This window comes from Pseudorca crassidens, chromosome 9, assembly GCF_039906515.1.
Source record: "Pseudorca crassidens isolate mPseCra1 chromosome 9, mPseCra1.hap1, whole genome shotgun sequence".
NCBI classification, from domain to species: domain Eukaryota; kingdom Metazoa; phylum Chordata; class Mammalia; order Artiodactyla; family Delphinidae; genus Pseudorca; species Pseudorca crassidens.
In genome coordinates this window covers 42,545,910-42,568,834 of record NC_090304.1, presented here as the reverse complement: position 1 = coordinate 42,568,834, position 22,925 = coordinate 42,545,910, and the positions used below count along the sequence as shown (strand labels likewise).

Genomic DNA, 22,925 nt, shown 5'->3' with positions numbered 1-22,925 from the left:
TGTTCCTCTTACATTAAATAGTACTTTTCTTTTTAGACTAGATGGCTTTTCTTTTGAGTAAGTAAGTTTTCACACTTACAGTCAGCTCTTCTGTAGCTGAACAAACATCTAGGGAATAAGTCAGCATAGAACATCCAAAGGCACGTTTTGTTTTGTAGAGGCAACTGTGGAGTCTTGCCCAAATGTCCATTTGAGAGGTTTTCTTCTGTTTAATGAGGGAAAATCTCCAAGGAGGTATCCCCCTACAGCAGATGTCCTTTCTGCTGAAGTTCACAGGTCGAATTTGGGGAGCACAGTGGCTGGAGGTCAGATGCCCACTAGGAGATGCTATGAGTAATATGTAAGTGATCCCAGATGATTAAGAGAGTGGACGCCCAGGGGATGGAGAGTGGGTGTGAGGACCGAGAGGGTGTTCTTCCATGGCAGTAACTCCCCAACAGGGAAACTAGGTGCTTTCTGTGGAGCCTTTGTCTTGGGCCAGTGCTGATGGAGGCCTTGACGTGTTCTAAGACCTCTGCTATCTAGATCTGTGGTTCCCAACCTTGTCTCCATCCAGAACTTTCAGGTTTCCTGCATGGACCCCAGTTTGCAGGTCTTCTGTAATTCGTGGAGACCCTATTAATTAAGCGACCATAATCCTTTATCTTATCATTTTAATGCCCTAAACTCATACCTGTAGGGCAGAGCTGCTTTTCACCTGAGATGGTCATCTGCCTCAGTGAGCGGATACAAGTCTAGACAAAAGGGAAGAAAGATTGTCATTTTCCCCTGTGGCCTGTAGATTTTCTTCTGAACTTCAGGACTAGCTAGAGAAAGTCTCTGCCTGTGGGGAAATTGAGGGCTCTTGGTTGGGAACCACTGTTCTAGAATGCCCGTGATGTGCCTCAGTGCTCCTGAGAAAGTTGTTTTTGCCCTTGAGATGACATTGTTTGGAAAGCCATAATCCCTCCTTTCTTACAGGAGAAAGGAGGAGGCCCAGATGTTGGCCAGTGCCCTCCTGAGCGATTTAGGGGTTGGAGAAGGGTGTGAGCTGACCCGGGGGATTTAGAACTCCTTCCTCTTGAGGATTTCAATCTGTTTTCTACTGAACCACAAGGTGATGTGAAAACTGGATTCTGGAGTCCATGCAAGGAAGGCAGATCCCTGCTGTGGCCCCAGGAATCTCTGTGGCCCCCCAACCCCATGCCTCCCTCTGTCCCAGTTTCTCAGGGCTCGGGGTTTCCCGCTGAGCTGAGAACCAGAGCATTGGGTAGCAGTGCCTTTGAAGAGCTGGCTTGGGGCTCTGCTCAGTACTTCTTTGTGGGTACTTTGATTTCCCCTCCTCACCTCACCCACCGTCACCAAATATATAGTATATTTGATGCTTGATGTGTTTTGCAAATGAATGAACCCCATTTATCCAGAATGATGCGGGGGGGAATGAGGTGTTACAGTTACTCAGATACTCTGGTTACCTAAGAGTTTCCATAAATGCTGTATGTATTCCCAATTTTCTCAAACAATCAATACGGTAAAAATATGTTAACACGCGAACTCTCTTGAGACGGTATATATAACTTTTGTTTGGTCTGGGTTTTATAGTAGGTTCAAGTTGGTTTTGTTTGTTTTACTTTTATACATCAAGAGTCAATACTATGACTATTTGAGCTTTCTAATTGCTTGGTTTCTGGATAAATGAGGGCCTTCTGTATTAGATAAGAAGCTATTTTGTATGTCTTAACAGTCACATTCTCTTTTGTTTTCTCAGAGAAAGCATGGACACAGACAAAGACGACCCTCATGGAAGGTACCATGAATCTAGTCATTTGAACTTCAGCATCCTTAGAGCCATTTTCTTTGCATAATTAAACATTCTGTTACGTGGTGCAGGCTCCATCCATGTCCTTAATTCGGGATAAGCAAGGAGGCCTTGAGCCTATGGGCTTGAACTTGTCTCCCTCCCCCCACCCCCAGTGTGGCCAACAACCAAAGCTCTTGTGTGTCATGTAGAGATGACAGGGCTAAGGCAGGGAAGAAAACAGATGTGTAACTGCTGTCAATCTCCAGGACATTGTGTTTCTTCTTTTTTTTTTTTTCCAGGTTAGAATACACAGAGCACCAAGGAAGGATCAAAAATGCAAGGTGAGCTTGGACCCTCATTCTGTCTATAAACTGTCCTGGTTTGGTTGCTTGGTGTGTAGCCAAGGAGGCTCTGCATATCTGGTCCTTGTCTGTCAGACGGTCTTCGACACTGTCACGTCCTTAGGGAAGGAGGAAGGGGATGGGGGGCCCGGGCTTGATGTGGCCTTCTTCCACTCCCTCCATCCCTCCAGGCTGAGCTGCCTTCACTCTTTGCTGTCTAAGCACAGTTAACCGGAAGGGGGCTTTGGAGGGAGCAGAAGATAAATCAAGGCTAAAGGTTTTCTCCGTCTTCAGCAGGTTACTCCTTCCTGACTCAGGGCCCTTCGGGGAGACCTCGCTCAGTGACTCGGTTCCCCGGGCTGTCCCAAGCCTCTGAAAGTGCCCTTATTGCTCTGCAAGGTGCAGTTGAAGGCTAGACCTGGGGGTGCCCTGCTCCCTCGAGGAGATTCTCTAACTCCGTCTTTCCTGCTTCCAACCATGCCTGCGACTCCTTTCCATGCAGATCCTGAGCTCTTCTGCCAGTAGCCCCAGGGCCATTTGAGTCTGTATCGTGACACAGAACCAGGGGCTGCAGAATTTGACCGACAGTTCTGGCTTTTCCCTCGTGGACCAGCTTTGGCAAGAGATCCCACGGTCCTGTTGCTGTGGCAGTGGCAGCAAACTACGTTTCCACTGTTGACACACCTCTTTTTTTTTTTTTTTTTTTTTTTTTTTTTTTTTTTTTTTTTTTGCGGTACATGGGCCTCTCACTGTTGTGGCCTCTCCCCTGCGGAGCACAGGCTCCGGACGCACAGGCTCAGCGGCCATGGCTCACAGGCCCAGCCGCTCCACAGCATGTGGGATCTTCCCGGACCGGGGCACGAACCCGTGTCCCCTGCATCGGCAGGCGGACTCTCAACCACTGCGCCACCAGGGAAGCCCTGTTGACACACCTCTTGAGGGGGACAGTCACGAATGACTGGTGCAAACCAGTCAGGGAGGGAGTGTGTGCCCATGGAAGTGTCACGCTGACTCGGCAGGCAGCAATTCCAGGGAGGAAGGCGTGTGACATTCCTCAGTGGAAACTCTTGGGGACAGATGTAGCAAGTGCTGCGTCTAGGTGGGGTCATGGCCGATCCAAGGACAGTGGCGTTAGTGACCTGGTGTCTCAATCAGTCGGTCTCCGACGGGCCACACAGCAGGCTCCCCACAAACCTCAGAGACAGCTCAGCGTGGCGCCCTCACAGATGTCTGTTCCGGATGCTTTGCCCTTTGAATTCTCCACCTCCCTTCTTTCCTTCACCCCTGTCTTAAAATCCAACTTTATCAGGGCTGAGAGGAAAAGAAATGAGGAGAAATTAACAGCTCAGTTTACTCTGAAAAGACAGTTTTTGTAATATTTCTCAATTCTAAGGATGAGGTGAGCATAAAAAAAACCTAATACTGACCTGGCAGTGAGCCCACTTTTTTGGGTGACTTTAGTAGGAAGGCCTAGTTTGAAACATTCTGCAGATTCTAAATTTGCCTTGACAGATGAATATTGAAAACAGCTATAATTTATTTTCATCGTTTCCTTGATGCTCTGTTACATTTTACAGAAATCATTTTTCATATTGTTGTTCAGGGAAGCTCACAGCCAGATTGAAAAGAGGCGTCGGGATAAAATGAACAGTTTTATTGATGAACTGGCTTCTTTGGTACCAACGTGCAACGCGATGTCCAGGAAATTAGATAAACTTACCGTGCTGAGGATGGCTGTTCAGCACATGAAAACATTACGAGGTGAGGTCCCGGCTTTATTGTCCTTTATGCCCTTGCTCACAAATGTTACCACCCTTTCCTAGAATGTTCCCGAGTCTCCTTAGGGACAAATGTTTATTACTTGCAAATGTGTGGCCTTGAGTAATATGCGTGTCATTTTCAGCAATAGACCTGATGCCAAATGAAACGATTGTTGAGCTTCTGTGGGTATCAAGATGCAGTTTTGCTGTCCTACGTCTCCAGAGGGTGGAGGCTATGTCCTGTGCGTGTGTATATGTGCATACGTGTCAGAGAGGACCCTGCTGAAGGGCCAGCTTGTGCATATGTGGTGCCTGGGCCCCACGCATACAATGCTATACATCAGAAACGTAGCTGCCCTTAGTGACATAGGAAAGTCAGTTTCAGTTTTGAAGAGGAAAATTCATCATGGTTCCTTTTGAAGAGTGAGTCACTGGTTGGTGGGACTTGCTGCGTTTTATCGTCAGGAATGAACACTGATGATATTTTCATCTTCCTGGAATTTTCCCAAACCAGATCAACTCTTTATGAGGGAAGCAGTGTTTTCCTTCTTTTCTGAGTGCGGGGAGGGTGAGAAAACAGAGGCAGAGACGTGGAAGTGACTTATCCACACCACAGGAGAAATCCAAACTGTATCAGGCACTTCAGTGAATGCGGTTCCTGGAATTTTCCACAGCTAGTCTTGGACTATTTGAGGAAATTGGAAAGTGGGCACTCACTCAGATCTCTGACCTGTGTGGTAGAAGAATTACGTCTTTTATATTTCTACAAAGCCACCGGAAATGAGAAGTAGCTGGTTTTGTGTGACTTTTGATCATTATTCAAAAATATAAATGTTGTGTCCTTTGCCTGGAGAATGGCATTTTAAAATTCATATTAGTGAAGATAGAGATTAAATCATAACTAATTTCTATTACATTGGAAGGAAAAGAGTGGCAGAGCTCAAGTTACCCTAAAAAGCAGGGACGTGGGTCAGTAACACGTGCCTTGTTGGTTGATATGAAAGTCAGGACACGTTCTGTTTCCCTCCTTCCCGGTGGTACTTGGAATTGTTATGGATCGTTTCATTTTACTTCTTCACTCCTTTACTAACCATTCTGCAGATTTCAAGTCATTTCCTGCTGGCATTTTTCTCTAAGTTATTCTCCTGAAAGATGCCAGATTGACAGCCTTTTAAACATAAGTCTTGTGCCTTCCAGTCCTGGGAGCTCGAGTTGCACTTACTGAAGAAATGCATTTCTCCGGGTTGCCAAGCTCATTTAATTCAACCCTGATGAAGAGGAGCTCTCAGTAAATGCCTTCTACAGGGTGTTTACTCAGGGCCTGGCAGTCTGGATGATTTCCCAAGAACATTTAGAGTGGAGATTTGAGCAACCGCTAGACAACCCATTTAATATAGATCTTGGGAGGAGGGAACCTCCCAGGAGTCTCTACCAGTTTGCTCCTAGAGCTGCCTTCTCTCTTAGAAGCAGTTTTTTAACTTGTGGCAGCTCCTGATTTTCACTATAGTGACAAAAGCAAGCTTGCTAAGTCTCCTGTGGGCAGCAGTGTTTGCTTTTCGGTGGAATTCTCTTTGGCATTAGAGGCTCCTGTCCAAAGTCAGATCTAGCCCTGTCTCCGTAAAGGAAAAAGAAGACAAAATTTCGACCCCAGGTGGTAAGGACTGGCCGCATCTGGAAGGTTTGAGGCAGTTGAATGGAATGAGACATCTGAAAATACAGTGTTCCAACGCTTTGTCTTTTTTCCCCTGTAAGGTGCCACCAATCCATACACAGAAGCAAACTACAAACCGACTTTTCTCTCAGATGATGAATTGAAACACCTTATTCTCAGGGTATGTTGCAATTATGGGATTGTTTTACACAACATTTATTTTTACAAATTTCAGAGTTAAGCACCAGCGTGTGGGAATTTGATGTCTCAACACTGAACTAGCTTAGGCTCACGTCCTCTTTTGGGGTCTCCACCTTGTTCTTACTGTTTGAACAGGCTTCACATCTCTTCCCTGAGACCCTCCTCTTCTACCCTTGCTCAAGCAAAAATTGAAGGTCTATGCTACTGGGACTTTAAATAAGAAGAGCAGATTTTGTTAGAATAGGAGGTAATGAAGAATCCCCTTCCTGAATAGGAGGGTTTTAGAAAGGGACTGAAACTGAGAGCAGCTGAGAATTTCTCTCATCACTTAACCACTAGCACAAACACAGCCACCTAAATCTTTATACCAAAATTCCATCAAAACAACAAGCTTCCAAAGACACCATGGCCTGAGGAGGAAAGTAAGTGGAGGAGGCGATGCTTTCACCTGCGTGACTGCAGTGCTCACTTTCTCCTGCCAGGCTCTGCAGAGAGGCAGCTGAGGTGGCACTGTGGGAACCCGGCTTCCGTGCTGAGTCAGGTCTGCTCTGGGTAGAGCGAGATTCACTTGAAAATTGAAGGGAGAGACACCAAATTCAGAAACGTGTTCTCTTGCAAACTGTGAAAAGAGAAACAGAGAAGCCTAACTTAAGGCAAGGATACCTGCCCCATCTCGCCACAGCCAGGGCTGGCCTCACTTCTCTGAGCAGAAGTTTGCAAAGCCCCGGCACAGAGGCTAGTCCAGCTGCATTTTTGCATCTTCGCTACCCATTTTCAGCTCACCCCGGCTTCAGGCCCTCTGTAAGCCTGGCCTGCCTGCTCGTTCCAGTAGTCTCTATCCATCCCCTCGTGACGTGCTGTATTAAATGCAAGGAACAGAAGACGTGTTGAATAAACAGGGCTTTGTTTCTCCAGCATAGCCAGTCCTGGGGTAGGCTGTGAGGGGCTCGTATAGAGGTTCAGTGAGGTCAGCAGGAACCAGGCTCTTTCTGTCCTCTCACACAACCCTGCTGAGCTAGCATGTAGCTTGTTGCCTCATTGGAGTGAGACGGCCTGTGCCAGCTCTCAGCGGATCAGCCAGAAAAAGGGCAGGGGAGGCTCCAGGCCAGCCGTCTTTTGTACCAAGAAAGGATGCACCTTCCTGGAAGCACAGTAGTGGACTTCAGCTTATCCAGAAGATGTCACCTGGTCCCCCATAGCTGCAAGTCATGTTGCAGAACAAGTATCGTAGACGCAGGCAGGAGAGAAGGGGGTCGGGAGCAGCGGTTGCCACACATTACAGAACCGCATCTGTCTGCTAGATTTCCCTCCAGGAGTGGCTGCCACAACCCAGTATGGAACTCCAGCTGTGGCCTGATTGGCCTGGGGTTGGATGGCCTGGTGGCCTCCCTTGCAGTAGAAGCCGTCTTATTAGTGCCCTATCCGGGGTAGCTGTAATAGTGGCCCTCCCCAGCTCTCTTGTACGTGAATTATTGTTGGGCCAGGTTTTTTCCATCATGCGTAGGTGCAGTTTTTTTTGAACTTCTCTTTTATCCGTCCAATAAGTATCTATTTATTGGATAGTCCCATATTCCAGCTTATCATTAGCGATCCTTCAGAGCTTCATGTGAGTTGAAGCTTGGATAGGTGTGTCTTCTGTCTTCCATTTTCATTCACTAGCTAATTGAGCAAACACTTTAGTACTTACTGGTTATGCATGGCCCTGTCCTAGAAACATCCAATCACTGATAAACGCTATAGGGTGGGACCAAGACTTCTCAGGAAGTTGGTGATGGTCATTTGGTTACCTCTCAAGGCATGCTCGGAAGACCCAACTCTGCCCTCACCTCTCCATCCTTTTCATAAAGATGTCCTTGTTCTCAGGGAGGACTTGCTGGAGTTAAGATGTAAACTATACCTGTAGCATCTCCAGAGAGACCACCAGGGCTGGCCTCACGGGCATGCAACCTATGCAGTCACACAGGGCCTGGCACTTGGTTTAATGCTCTGCTGTCACCATCTTGAAAATTGTATTTGAGAACAAGGATCCCTACATTTTCATTTTGTACTGGGCCCTACAGATTATGTAGCTGGTCCTAATTCCCATACTGATAATTTGGTACTTTTTAAAATTTTATTTTATTTTTTTGACTGTGTTGGGTCTTCGTTGCTGGGCGCGGGCTTTCTCTAGTTGCGGCGAGCGGGGGCTACTCTTCGTTGTGGTGTGCGGGCTTCTCATTGTGGTGGCTTCTCTTGTTGTGGAACGTTGGCTCTAGGCACGGGAGCTTTAGCAGTTGTGGTACGTGGGCTCAGCAGCTGCGGCTCACGGGCTCTAGAGCGCAGGCTCGGTAGTTGTGGCGCACGGGCCTAGTTGCTCCGCGGCATGTGGGATCTTCCCAGACCAGGGCTCAAACCCGTGTCCCCTGCATTGGCAGATTCTCAACCACTGCACCACGAGGGAAGTCCAAATTGGTGTTTTTAAAGAAAAAAATATATATGTGTGTATATGTATAAAACCAGCTCTTTTTGTGATGACAAGTGCTTAATAATTGTCTTGTTGCTGCTTTTCTGAATGATTTCCTATTAGATGCCCACACTTATCAAGGTCTGGAGTAAGAGTTTTAATGCTATCCAAACTAAATACTTTATCTTGGGCTTGCCTTTTCTGCTCTTGTCTCTCAGACAACGTCAGTGGTGACTTGTCTTCCCTGATGGAACTTTTCTCACATCTCTGGCCCATCTCAGTGGCTGTGAAGTACTGTCTGATTCCTTGCCGCTTCCAGGTGCCCAGTTCTTGGGAATTTGCTTCAACAGATGGCAGGGTCCACTCAGATGATGTTTGAACGGTTTGGCAGCAGGAACTGGACTTCCACTTTTCCTTACCAGTGCAAATCTGACTAATAGCATTCTTTACTAAGTGCTTTCAAAATATCTTTAATAACCGGCGTGTCAGGGAGCAGTGAACCTGATCAGTTTATAGTGTCTGAATCCTGTATGTCCCGAGTTTTGAAAACGTGGCAGCTGCTTCGGCTCCGTGTCATTCATTAACTTAACACCGTCCTCCCTGAGGGCGAGCCTGCCCTGGTCTTCTGGCCCCGTGGTGCTCGTGTCTCACCCCTCTGCCCTCTGGCTGTCTCCTCAGCCCCAGCTTCTTCACCTGCTGGTGTTTATCTGCCCTAGTAAAGCGGTGTCGGAATGTTTTGTGCCTCCCCTGTGCTGACCGTGTTCACCAGCCTCTGGAACCTCCTCTCCCTCCCCTGCATGTGTTCAAATCCACTGCACTCGTGTCACCAGTTTGGGCCTGACTCTGCCCAGCATTTTTTCCAGGATGTCACGAGCACCTTCTTCCCAGGCATCTTTTGTGCCACATCGCTTCATTAATGAAAAGCCTCAAAATACTCTCTTCTCTCGTTAGATATGAGATTGTCAGCAAGGCAAGTGAGGAAGTTATTAATACTCTCTTTTTTGACAGAATGAGGCTTCCAGCAGATGGTGCTTGGGAAGTCGCTTCCCCCTCACCGTCATCCCTTGCCCCTGGGCCAGCTCAGAGACCTAACTTAGGAAAGGATCATCCCCAGCTTCCTTCTGGCAGGACAGCCTGCCAAGCCCTCTCACAGCAATAGTGAATCTGTTCCCCTTTTACTCACTTCTTTTATCCCAGCACAAGTGCATGTACCATTCTGTTACCTTCTGGCACATGAATTCATTTCCTAGTTCTTTGAATTAAACTGCATCCCGAAGGCCCTTTTGTGGAAAAGGGTTCTCTAGATTCTTCCAAAGGACAGGCTGCGGCCCAGCAAATAACGCAAGATGATGACGCACTGTGATTTAGCCCGTGGTAGCTGAATGTAGAGCAAGTGCGTGGTAGAGAACGGAGCACCTCCCTGGCACCGGGAAGGCCCCGGCAGGAGTTGAGTAGTTGCCCGCCTGGAAAGTCGTGGATAGGATTCAGTCACACATGCACAAAACATCCTAAGCTCTCAGGTACCGTAGCTTTGGTGTTTACCTGCTTCAGTCTATCCAACAAATACTGTCCTGTCTCCACACCTATCTTTACTGGCCCTTTGGATTTTTACCTGTATTTAAAGTGAAGAAGAGGTGAAAAGAAAGTCAGGGGAAATTTTTGCTTTTCTTTTTTTGTATAATTTAGGATACAATCAGCCCAGCCCTGGGTCAAGCGATAACACTTGGGAGCAGTACTTCTCGAGCCTGTGTACGTTAGAATCACTTTGGGGTGGGGGTAAGGGTGGGATGGGGAGGGGGTAATAATCATACCAGTGATCTAGCCCCATTCCAGACCATCAGCGTAAAAAACCAAAAGCAAACCCCACTTCAAATGTTGAGAACCACTGTTCCCGAGAGCTCCCTGGAAATGGAGGTGTTCGAGTTGAGGACAGATGGAGGCTGCGATATTGGACCAGGGGGTTCTGATCCTAAAGTTTCCTTCCGCTCTCAGATTCTATGATATTACAGCATTGTTATACTTAGAGCAATGAAATGTATTTCTCTGGACCTTCATGCAGTCAAAGGAAAATTCTTAAGCTGAGTTCTGCCTTGAAACAGAACTTACTCTAATGGCACTGTCCCCTGTAATCATTAGATAATACATGTGTGTATATCCGCCTTGGAGAGAATCTTGCTATTCTCGGAAGGCATTTGTTCTGAACATCCTGTTCTCAGGATACCTGTGAAACTGTCAATGACTGCAGTCCTGTGCTTTGGATACTTAGAAAACAATCCTTATTTGCTATCAGAGTGACTATAAATCATGTTTCCTAAAGTGTGATAAATTGATTATCCATTTCTCCTGATTAGGCAGCAGATGGATTTTTGTTTGTCGTAGGATGTGACCGAGGGAAGATCCTCTTTGTGTCAGAGTCTGTCTTCAAGATCCTCAACTACAGCCAGGTACTGCTCCTGCTGCTGGTTCTGGGCAGCCTCACAGCAGCCAAAAAGGTCACCCCACTTCTCAGAATAATTATGGTGGACAAGTGACATGTGAAGTGCTTATATATTCCCCCACCCCATCCTTCTTCCAGAAGATTCTGTACACAGAAATGAATATAAACTTAGAAAACTTCCTTTAATGTGCTTCCCCCACTGGGAAGTTCGACCTTATCAGCATTGTAACTTTCTCACTGCTGCAAGATAAATAGCCCACAGTGTAGGGGTAGGGGGGCAAGGGGCTGTCTGACAAGGAAGACAGGCAGACCATACAATACCAGGGAATAAGAAAAATGGGAATCCACCCATACTGTGTTAACAGTGATATGTCACTTATTAGCTCTGTTGAACCTCAGCGTCCTCTAAAAAATGATTGTAATAATCCATACAATCTATGACCGTTTGTAAGATCATATAAGATAACCATTTATAAATGCTTCTAGAACAGAGCTTTTCACCTATTTTGTCCCTAGAGTTTTTACTCGTTTTTTTCATTCATTCACTCATTCACATGCTGGTATTTGCATGGAAACTTAGTAAAGCAGAAGAATTGCAGAATCAAAATAACATTTATATAAATTAGAATTAATGTAAATTTAGTGTTTCCAAGGTGTTTTGCTCTTTTTAGTCTTAGAGCAAAGCTATGGAAGAAGTTATTTTTATCTCTGCTAACAATTAGGCTAGTGAGGCGAATAGTATGACACAACTTGTTTAAGAACAGAGGTTTAATGGAGCTAGAGTCAGAGCCCACGCCCTACATTCCTCCCTCTGAGGTCTTAGAAGGAAATCTGTGGGCCTCAGAAATAAATGAAAAGGAATACATACTGAAAGACTTTTGCCGTAGAGGAGCATGAACTATTTATGTATGTGGTTGAGCCCTTTTGCCTTCGTGTCTTATCAAAACCACACTCCCAGTGCCTCATTCATTGTGTCTATATCTAGGCAAAGTGACTGGACGTGTGTACATGTTAACACATGAAATATTTGAAATTCTCGTGCTTAAAAATGCAGAGTAAAGGCCAAGCCCTTGTTGGTTAATGTATGTTCCACGTGCCATTGACTTGTCCTTTTTGATGATACATTCCCACAGAATGATCTGATTGGTCAGAGTTTATTTGACTACCTGCATCCTAAAGATATCGCCAAAGTCAAGGAGCAGCTCTCCTCCTCTGACACTGCACCCCGGGAGCGGCTCATAGATGCAAAAAGTGAGTTTGGGATCCGCCGCTGCTTCCTCAGCTGCCTGCCCAGACGGCTGAGCGCCGGGCTGAGCAGTGTGTGCGGACCTCAGCCTCTGGGTTCCTACCTCTCTGCCCTTTATCTGGGTCCCAGGTGCTATCTTTGGCTCAGTGGGATTGTTTATGTTAGAAGAGAAGAAAGAAGAAAAAAATTCAATGTCCAAACTCGTGAGAGGAGAAACAGCTACTTTCATTTGATTCTTTCTGATTTTTAGTCATTTTTTTTTCAGAATCTAAAAATTCCAAATTGTATGTTCCTGCGTTAAAAGGGTTCACATCAGTTTGATTTGTTCCCCCTGAAAAAATCACCTCTATTTATCTGAGTTGCACTCATGCAGCCTCATAAGATGAAAGTAAGAAAACTTCAAGTGTAAATGTGACGCTTCTTTGACCAAAGTGGTTCTTCATTAGATGCCCTGCCCCGCCCTTCTGCCCGCCTCCCTGCTTCCTTCTTGCAGCAGGCCACCACTCACGTTCTCCCCCAGTTTCCTGCTCCTGCACCCGCTCCCTGCCTCCTGTGTGAGGCCACAGAAGCTCTCTTCTCCTTCAGCCCCATGGGGGTGCTGTGCACTCCAGCAGTTAAGAGCACAGACTCTGAGTCAAATGCAGGGCTCGCATCTTGGCTCCACCATTTACTAGCTGTGTGACCTTGAGCAAGTTACTTAACCTCTCTGTGCCTCAGCTTCCTTATCTGCAAAATGTTACCTATTTCATCAAGTTGTGAGGATTTAATATGCTAATAACGGAGTACATAGTTTCCAGCACAGAGTAAGCACAACATGGTATATTCACCTTGGCCCAGTGCCATCATAGCCTAACTAGTTTCTTGCTTCCAAGCTCTCCATTGTAATCTCTGGAAGGAAATAACCACCAGAGGAATCTCCTTTAAATCATCCTTTTCACTAAGGCACTCCTCTTCTTCCTGTAAGTACAATGCAGTCCCTGGTACCTGTTGCCCTTTATAGTAGGTCCTGCAATTTTTTTAGTGACCTCAGAAGAGAAAGATGAATGCTGTTTGGTCCTTGCCTCTAAAGCTCTTACCATGTAGTCAGGGAGACAAGGAGACAGTGCCATTCATAATGGGTGCAGCCATAGATGTAGTGCCAGGCATAGAGAACGATGATTAATTCTCACGTGGGCGTGGGTACAGGCATCACGGAGCAGGTGACAGCTCCAGGTGGGTTTGAAAAGATGAATTAGTGTTTGCCAAATGATGAAGGGAGGAAAGGAGCAGAAGAAATGATTTGTGGACGGGTGCAGACGTGCGGTGCTGTGGGCTGCCGGTGCTGCTGGAACAGAACATGCAGGGGAGGGAGAGGGCTGGACCACGAAGACCTTTTCATCTGTGGGGACACAGTGAAGGGCTGTGAACCAGGCGGGGCGGGCTCGGATTGGCATTCGGGGAGGATCACTGAGGCAGCAGTGCGGGAGGTAGGTGAGAGCAGGGAGACCCAGGAGGAGCCCCCGGCAGTAGCCATTCCTGTGATGGCTGCTCCCGCGGTGGGCAGTGGGCGCTTGTTCCCCCCAGACGTGATCTGCAGCCCCGGCTTCTGCACCGACAAGTAGCCCATGTTTCTATCAGGATCACAGTCATGCTTTTTCTCCAGAGACTCTAATTCAGTTGGGCCGGAACCATAATTCAGACCACAGATACGAGCTAGTTTATATGTGAAATTTACATGATTTAAAATTTTCTGGTAGCTACGTTTAAAAAAGTGAAAATAAATGCAGAATTATCTTTAATACTGTATTTTATTTAACACTAAATCCAAAATGAGGTCTTTTACATTTTTTCTGGTACTAAGTCTTTGAAATCCTATTTTCGTTCACACGTACAGCACACCTCCAATTTCAGCGTCTCAATAGCTGCGTTGTAGCTAGTGGCTACCACACTGGGAAGCACAGATCTAGAATGGGGTCCCAGAATCTGCAGGTTGATGAAGCATCCAGCGGTTCTGGCATCCAGCCAGGGTTGAGAACTTAAGGCAGTCCTGCTGCCTCCTTTCCATTCCAGTATCCAGGTCTAGCCTATCCTCCAAGTCCCAGCCCACCTGCTTCTGCCTCTGGGAAACACCGATTGTTTCTGCCATTTACTTGGCACTGATCACTCATACGTCACGTTGTGTTATCATTAGTCTTTTCCTGGTGAACTTCCATCTCCCCTTCTCAGCCGTCCACTCCTGCTGGACAGGAACCCTGTGTGTATTTCTTTATTCCCTGGAGCACCTAGTCCGTTCATCAGTCGCTGCATTCTTTGTGATCTGTAAGCATTCCGGGTTGACAGCACCCCTGTCCATACAGCATCTGTTAAGGCCTAGACTGAGGAGAAGGGTTATTGTCACGTCATTGTTACAGAACAGCAAGGCAGGAAAGAAAAGACTTTCTTCAAGGGCACACTCCCCCTCCTGACAGACAACACTACCCTCAGTTTATCACATTTTGTGTATTGATTTGCAGCTGGACTTCCAGTTAAAACAGATATAACCCCTGGGCCATCTCGATTATGTTCTGGAGCACGGCGTTCTTTCTTCTGTAGGATGAAGTGTAACAGGCCTTCCGTAAAGGTTGAAGACAAGGATTTCCCCTCCACCTGCTCAAAGAAAAAAGGTAACCACTTAACAGTTCTTTAAATCCTATCACAGGTGGAGCGCTCAGCAGGGGGTGGGCTCAGAGCAGCGGGTCCCAGGATTGCAGCCAGGACCTCACTAGCCCCCCTTCAATGGGGGCGGTTGGGGAGCGGTGGGGGGGGAGCTGGAAGGCCCTGATGGTGTCACGATGACACAGGTTTGTGGGAAGGCTCCCTCTGTTTAAGTCCTGTTTGTTTTCCTGTGGTTGGGAAAGAATACTCTCTAATAGAGTCACAGCCCCCTGCCTCCCCAGCACCCACGAGCCTACCAGAATTATTCTAAGTTCACCAGTGCCTGCAGGTGGCTAAGTGCAGTGGACACTTCTCATTTTTCTTCCATTGTGAAGTGTTTTTCTTCCTGTCCTCTCCCACTCCGGGCTTTCTTCCGGGTTCCTTTTGTTGCTTCCTCCTCTTCTGTCCCCAGCCTTCTTCTCTTAAGAGTATATATATACTCATCCATAGGTAATATCATCTGCCCCCTTAGCTTTCAATGACATTTATATGCCACTAACTTCCAAGTTCATATGTCTAGCCTGCACTTCTCTTTTGAACTCCAGATTTGTAAATTAACTGCTTATTTAATCTACCTGCTTGGACATCTCAAGGGCATCTCAAACATGATATATGTAGAAGTAACCACCTGAGCTTCCCCTCAAAGGTAAATGGCACTACTGTCCATCTAGCTGTGCGTGCTAGAAGCCTGGGGGGCACCCTCACCCCCTTTCCCTCCCTCCTGATCTAGTCAGTTATAATGTCTTGCTGCCATGAATTGCCCCTGCAGAAGTTATCTGAAGTATGTTTACCCACCTCCATGTTTACTGTTACTATCGCTAGATGGAGGCTACCCTGGATCTCACAGGCCTGGTGAAGCAGGCTCCTCACGCTTTCCAGCCCCTCACGTGGCCAGAGTGACCTTTCTAAAAGCAAATCTTGGGACTTCTCTGGCTGTCCAGTGGTTAAGACGCCACGCTTTCATTGCAGGGGGTGCAGGTTCGATCCCTAGTTGGGGAACTCCGCATGCCACACGGCGTGGCCAAAAAATAGAAGAAGAAAAAAAGCAAATCTTCGTATCAGCCCCCTGTTTTAAACCCATCAGTGGTTCCCGCTGCTCTTGAAGAAAAGTTTAAAATCCTTCATGTGACTTTGCAAACCCCCGCCCCTGACACTACTCCATACGTTTGAGACTTGCTGACCTCCTTTTGATGCCTCCAAACCCTTTCTACCCAAAGTCTCCGTATGTTCTGTCACCTCTGACGGGAATGCCCCTCTCTCGCCACGAGCTCCCCTCCCTGACTCACTCGAGCTCGTCCTTTAGAGTGGACCTCAATGTCTGTCACTCACTCCCTCCCTCAGGCTGCCTTATGTCTGCTTGTAGCACCCTGTAGGGTTTCTTTCTAACACTTGCTTACAGTTGCAGTTATGTAGTTATTTGTTTAAAATATCTCTCCCCCATTAGACTGTGAATTCCACAAAGGCAGGTCTGATTTGTTTTCCACTGTTTCCCAGTAACTAGCACAGACCTGATGCTTGGTAAACTATTCCATAAGGATGTGTTACTGTTGGAATCCACAGGTGCTCCACACTTAATGTGTCCCAAATTGAAATCTTTTCTCCCCCTCCTCTGAAACTTACTCTGTATTCTCTGCCCTGAGTCAATAAATTGTATAATACCAGCTAACCACTCAATCTGAAAAAGTTGGAGTCATCTTTATTTTCTTTTTTCATACCAAATATTTTGATACTCATACCAAATCCCAGCAGTTCAAGCTCAGAAATTTCTCCTGTGTCCTGCCCTGCCTCATCTTCACGGCACTGCCATGGTACAGTCCTCAGCATCTCGTGCATGTCTTCCAGTTCACCCAACACTCTCCTCCTAGAACATCCAAATCACGATGTGATTTTGCTGTTTCCCCACTTAAACACCTTCAGAAGCTCTCCATTTCCTACCTGAAAAAGGTTAACACATTTGTGAGCAAATAATCCGAGGCTCCGACGATATGCTCCCAACCTGCGCTTCCAACTCTACCCCCAGCGCCTCCCTTTTCCCTTCGACCACACGGAGGTTTTTGCTGTCTCCTGTACAGGATGCCTCTCTGTGCCTTTGTATGTTCTCAGACCTTTACAGATTCTGGTCCCTTACCCAGTGCTCATCCTTCTTGATCCACCTCCTTCCTAGTTCTTCGGGGCGGCCTGCTTCTCCCCAGGGAGATTTAGCTCCTGCTTCCTTGGTGCATGTGATGCCCTTTTGCTGTAACCAGCTCTACAAGGCGTATATGACACTGGATGATACCTGTTTTTTCTGTCTTCTCTCTCACTAGATGCTAACTTCTGGACAGTAAGGCTTTGGTTTTTATATTTTGATTCCCTACCTACATCCCCCGACTAGGCTGCCTGTGCCCCCAGGCCCCAAAGCCACACTGACATTGACCATGGACTTTGCTTTCTAGCAGATCGAAAAAGCTTCTGCACAATCCACAGCACAGGCTATTTGAAAAGTTGGCCACCCACAAAAATGGGGCTGGACGAAGACAACGAACCAGACAACGAGGGGTGTAATCTCAGCTGCCTTGTCGCCATCGGACGACTGCACTCTCACATGGTTCCACAACCGGCGAACGGGGAAATCAGGGTGAAATCTATGGAATATGTCTCTCGGCATGCAATAGATGGGAAGTTTGTTTTTGTAGACCAGAGGTAAGAGTCTGCACATTACGCTTGAACAATGATGGTAGAACAATGAGTAAAGCAGAGAAGACTGGGCCATCAGCTGTCTTTCTTAGGGATAGAGAGAAGGAAATGATGGGTGTATCTGATGAACAATGAGACCCAGTGGGTTATCATCATAAATACAGAGATTTTTCTCCATGTCATTCTTTGGCATGTAGAGACAATGAAGTGGGGTGGTTTGATGTCCATGGCTAAAAGAGAAATAGTAGGCATAGTATGCTATCTGAATCCATGGAAGGTTCCAGGACCATTAATTACTGTGACTGAAATTCTGGCATGTGGGACTCGGAAAAGATTAGTCCTGAGCTGTCAATACAGTCAGTCATCTGCTATAGTAACCCCATATGGCAATTTAATTTTAATTTAATCAATTTAAATTAAATTAAAAATTCAATTCCTCAGGCTCACTAGCTACATTTCAAGTACTTAGCAGACACATGTGTCTAATGGTATCCATGCAGAACATTTCTTTTTTTTTTAATTAATTTTTATTGGAGTATAGTTGACTTACAATGTTGTGTTAGTTTCTACAGTACAGCAAAGTGAATCAGTTATACATATACATATATCCACTCTTTTTTAGATTCTACTCCCACATAGGTAGAACATTTCTGTCTTCTCAGAAAGTTCTTCTGGACAACACTGATCTAGTCCAGTCTCATTTTTTATGGTGGTTGAACTGAGACTCAGCCTGAAGCCTGGCCTTCTCCAGAATTCACAACCCATCGGCAGTAGACCTGGGCTAAGAACCCAGATGTCCCCAAATTTCCACTGTTCTCTGCTGCCTCCTTAAGAGTATTCACAGGGTAGTAATTTTTCTGGCTATTAGATAATAGTCACTAAATACTGGAAAAGGAGGCGGCCACCTCTCAAGGTCCTTGTGGGCCCCGCTGCTGGAGCGTCTGGTGTTTGGTCATCCTGCTAAAAAGCAGCCGGTAAATTGGAGAAGCTTTGCCCTGGAGTTTAGAGTTCGACCACATTTTTATCTAATACAGTTACTACTTTTAAACCTCCTAAAATTTGATATCTTGTGCTAACAGCCCCTTTGAAAGGATTCTTTGCTTTCTTTCCCTCTGTTTTTTTTTTTTTTTTTTTTTTTGCGGTACGTGGGGCCTCTCACTGTTGTGGCCTCTCCCGTTGCGGAGCACAGGCTCCGGACGCGCAGGCTCAGCGGCCATGGCTCACGGGCCCAGCCACTCCGCGGCATGTGGGATCTTCCCAGACCGGGGCACGAACCCGCGTCCCCTGCATCGGCAGGCGGACTCTCAACCACTGCGCCACCAGGGAAGCCCTCCCTCTGTTTTTATAGCCCTGATTAAAGTCAGTTTCATGAGAAAAAAACAAAACCCATGTAGTAAGCCCTCTGAACCCACCCGGCTTTGACCTTGTTTTCACTGGCTGTAGCGGGATTCAGCTGGTGCAGAGATGCTGTTAATCGTCTGAATGGCTTTTTCTTTTTTAAAAAAAAATTCCCTTTTAGGGCAACAGCTATTTTGGCATATTTACCACAAGAACTTCTAGGCACCTCATGTTATGAATATTTTCACCAAGATGACATAGGACATCTCGCAGAATGTCATAGGCAAGGTAAGCTGGGTTGTACAACAGGTCTTAAGTTTAAAGTGCCCCCCCTGTTTCTAGACTAGTCCACGTAACCTCACAGAGAAATCTGCCTCTGTGACGTGGGAGTCAACCGGCCCAGGAGTCTTCAGGCCAAGACATCTGTGAGGAGAGGAGGCTTCTGCTTCGCCCAGCCCCATCTAGCCCCTTACGGATAACCCCCTACCCCACTGCCTAGCAGATTTCTATACTTGGGCCAGGGCAATTTCCGGAAGGCATCTCTTGTTCAGAGGATTTATCTGGACCCTACAAAGGTTTCGTATGGCCCAAACGGATCCAATTCTTTTCCGCAAAACCCTGCATCGCCTCCTACATTTCCCTCTTGATTAATGGCATGGCCCAATGTGTGGCCTCCTGAGATGGAGACCAACATCGACTCCCTCCTTTACTTTTTCCTCCATCAGAACTGTTCATTCACCTCAGACATGCATTTCCAAAGAGGCCCCTTTCTGCCACCTCCACTGCCAAGGCCCTGGTTCAGCCCTTGTACCCACCTGATAATCGTGATGGACTCCTAACAGGCCTCCCCACTCGCTTCTGTCCGCAGTCCATCTTCCGTCACTATCCCATTTATGCTCTGATAGATCGAGCCTGGTAATGTCACATCCATGCTTAAAACCTCCTGCCTTTAGACTCAAGCCCAATCACCCTTGACAGGCATTCAAAAGGCCCTCCACCTTCTGGCCCTGACCCACCTCCCCAGCTTTACCCCGCCCCCATCTCCGCCTGCAGAGGCCTGTGCTCCAGCCACACTGACCATCTCTCCATTCCCTGCCCTGCCAGGCCCTGCCACTCCTCGGGCAGTGCTGGGTTCTTCCCTCTCTCCCCTTGGCAGACTTGTATTCATCCCTCAAGACTGATCTCCTCTGCCTCTCCTGAGGGCAGGAGTCACATCCTGTCTCCTCTTTTACCTCCAGTGCCTGGCACATGAAAGATGCTCATTACATGTTTGTTACATGAAAGAATGAGGTTTCCATAGGTGAGTGACCTCTCTGAATCCAAATGTCCTAAAAATGCTGTACTGCCTTCAGGCTTTGTGATGGGGAAATAACATGGGCCCTTTGGACAGTGCCTTCTCGTTGTGTGGTGTTTACTTCATAGCTGATTCCAGTTAGATGTCTAGAATGCAGTCAGTTATTCCCAGAGCCTTCATTTCATACACTCTGAAGAACAGTGGCAGGTTGGAAGGCTCAGAGTCAGACCCTCAGAAACAGCCTGTTCTCTGAAGCGCCAGCTCCCATGGCTCATTAAGGAGGGACGGCCTCGGAGCCCGAGCGCACTTAGGATTTGGTTAGTTTAATGCATTTGTCTGAGGAAACAATGATGTTCATGGTCTCTTTGTATTTTCAGTTTTACAGACAAGAGAAAAGATTACAACTAATTGCTATAAGTTTAAAATCAAAGATGGTTCTTTCATCACACTACGGAGTCGGTGGTTCAGTTTCATGAACCCTTGGACCAAGGAAGTAGAATACATTGTCTCCACCAACACCGTTGTTTTGTAAGTGTTTTTCGTATATCAGAAGCTCCCTTGCTTCACAGGGAAATGCCTTGGGCCCCTTACCTGGGAAAGGGGGTACAGGTGACAGCCAGTATTGCATCCTTTACTGCCGTCTTGCTGATATCCTGTGAAGCCTTGGGACTGGCGGAAGCCAAAAGGTGGTTAACGAGGGATGAGCTTCAGTACTCATACCTCTGAGGCCCTGGCTGGTGGAATTGCTGCCGGAGACAGCAGCGTTTCCTACCCGGTAAAGCCTTTGCGTTCCGCAGGCCTGGCATCCACTGGTATCACTATGGAGGGAAGGCTTGGTAATCCTTGAGAGGCTCACCAGCCCATACTGGCTTTGGCTGAGGAGGGGCGAGGATCTGCGCCCCCGGGCGGCGGCCTGAGCCCCTGGAATGCCCCCTCAAAGGCTGCCACCTGCTGGGTGAGCAGGGAAGGGAAGGCCCTCCTCTTTGGCCTGCTCCCCACATCTCCTTCCCCATGAGGTCCAAACCCCCCACCTGTAGGCGGAGCCGATCGAGGGGCTGGGGCCGGCAGTGGGCTGCTTCAGTCGCCACCTCCACTGGACTGCGCCCCACCTGCACCAGGGAGGCCAGAGGCCGGGGTGCTGTCCATCGTGTCCTCAGACAGTGAGGAGACCTGTGAGCCGCTCAGACACTTCATTTCGTGGCCTGTCCAGGTCCAGAGTGGACACCGTACACCTTGGCCAAGGTGAAAGGTGCACAGTTCTGAGCAGGCCTGACTCACGTTTCCTTGTTGCTGGGATGTTCACAGAGCCAACGTCCTGGAAGGCGGGGACCCAAGCTTCCCTCAGCCCACAGCATCCCCCCGCAGCATGGACAGCACGCTGCCCTCTGGAGAAGGTAACTATGTGCCGCCGGGACGTCTGGGCTTGCCCCTGAGAAGCTGCTCGTGGCCCCCATCCCTGAGCCCCCGGTATTTGGGGTCCCCGGCCACCATCTTCTGTGGAACAAGGGAGGCCTCGCGGGGATGATCACTGAGGACGCTGTCATCTTACTTTCTCTGTTGAGCCTGGAATGCCGGGAACTTGTTTGTACCTTTGCTGAGGCTGCCTGGACCCCGGAAGCCTTGACAGGGCAGCTCCTGCTGCCTGTGCTCTCCTCCCCCTGTCTTCCCAGCGGCTGCGATGTGAAGTGCTCTCGGGGATGGCTGCCGGGATCCCGTGGTGGGAGGAGGGTGTCTGTCAGCACCGGGGTGTGCTGTACCCGGCGGGGCCCTCCCCCGGCTCGGCCTTGGCCGCTGCGCTCCGCACCTGACTCCTGCTTCCTCAGGCCTCTTCTTGCATGGCTTCAGCCCCTGCCTCTGCATCGATGAATCCTACATCCGGTTTCATTCCTGAGCTCCAGATCTGCCTTTCCGGCGGCCTCCTGGACGAAGCCACCTGGAGTCCCACAGGCACCTATAACTCCGCACATCCAGATGGGTTCTCTGCACACACCCTCACCCACAGTCTGGTCGGTTAAGCCAGAAACCGTGACTCCTACCTCTCCCATTATATCAAAACACACACTCCTGTCCCTTCTCTTTAAACCTCTCCAACCCCACTATTGCTACCTCACCCTCCCCATCTGTTGCTTGGCTTCCTGCAGATAACTGCCCAACTCTAGTCGCCCTGCCCTCCTCTGCGCCCGCGTCCTCCACTGCGGTTCATTCTCCACACGGTGAACTTGTGTTTTTCTGTGTCAAGCACTTCGGTGCCCCTTGTCCCCTGTGGATACTGTTCAAATCTGTTAGTGTGGCATCCAAGGCCCTTCATGGTCTGACTGGTACCTGCCTCTCAGTTTCATCTGTCACTCCTCCATCCTCATTTGTAATGAGTTTCTTGGCGTAGTCTCCCAAGTTGTGTCCTGCCTCAGTGCTCTTGCATACACTGGTTGCTGTGCCTGGAGTGCTTTCCCCTCCTTACCTCTCTGCCAACCTACTTTATGCTCCTCTCTCAAGACTGAGCTCAGAGTTCATTTCTTCCAGGAGGTTGCACCTGGCCCTGCATGAGTTGGGTGCTTCTTGCTGACCTGTAAAACTTATCGCAGTTTGTTCTAGCCATTGTTTATCTTGTGTGTCTCCCCATTAGACTGTGAGCTCCTTGAGGGCAGGGATGCCGACTTATCTCTGTGACTCTGGTGTGCAGCCCAGTGGCTTTCGGCCAGCATATGTTGAGTGCATGAGGAATTAGAAGCTTTAATATCAACATCTCTGATCCTGGAAGGAAACCTGAGCTTTTCCCTGCCGGAATGCCTTTTCCTGACAAGCTGTGGCTCTCATGTCCCTCAGGGCACAACCCTAAGCTTGAACTTCAAGTGGATCATGGGATGAAGTGGATTTAATTTAACACATAATAGCATTTCTCCCTCTGCTTTCTTCCCCTTTCCCACTCTCAGATTCCTCTGTTGTAGGTGGCCCAAAGAGGACCCACCCCACTGTTCCAGGGATTCCAGGGGGAACCAGGGCTGGGGCAGGAAAAATAGGTCGAATGATTGCTGAGGAAATCATGGAAATCCACAGGCAAGTAACACCTAGTTGTTCCCTTAAACCA

General features: G+C 47.9%; 1 protein-coding gene across 11 annotated transcripts in view; it reads left to right on the top strand.

The window, feature by feature from the left end:
• BMAL1 (basic helix-loop-helix ARNT like 1) overlaps positions 1 to 22,925 on the top strand; it is a 105,320-nt gene that overhangs the window by 72,359 nt on the left and 10,036 nt on the right. For 6 of the 11 annotated variants that reach the window (XM_067749830.1, XM_067749832.1, XM_067749828.1 and 3 more), the window contains 12 exons: positions 1,748 to 1,786; positions 2,080 to 2,121; positions 3,725 to 3,882; positions 5,634 to 5,713; positions 10,528 to 10,620; positions 11,747 to 11,864; positions 14,352 to 14,501; positions 16,968 to 17,214; positions 18,728 to 18,834; positions 20,218 to 20,368; positions 21,146 to 21,234; positions 22,771 to 22,894. In XM_067749830.1, coding sequence (XP_067605931.1) covers positions 1,748 to 1,786; positions 2,080 to 2,121; positions 3,725 to 3,882; positions 5,634 to 5,713; positions 10,528 to 10,620; positions 11,747 to 11,864; positions 14,352 to 14,501; positions 16,968 to 17,214; positions 18,728 to 18,834; positions 20,218 to 20,368; positions 21,146 to 21,234; positions 22,771 to 22,894 — 1,398 coding nt within the window. Of the gene's footprint in view, positions 1 to 251; positions 341 to 1,747; positions 1,787 to 2,079; positions 2,122 to 3,724; positions 3,883 to 5,633; positions 5,714 to 10,527; positions 10,621 to 11,746; positions 11,865 to 14,351; positions 14,502 to 16,967; positions 17,215 to 18,727; positions 18,835 to 20,217; positions 20,369 to 21,145; positions 21,235 to 22,770; positions 22,895 to 22,925 lie in introns of those variants that run through there. The other 5 variants (XM_067749839.1, XM_067749836.1, XM_067749835.1 and 2 more) reach the window with 5 other exon arrangements.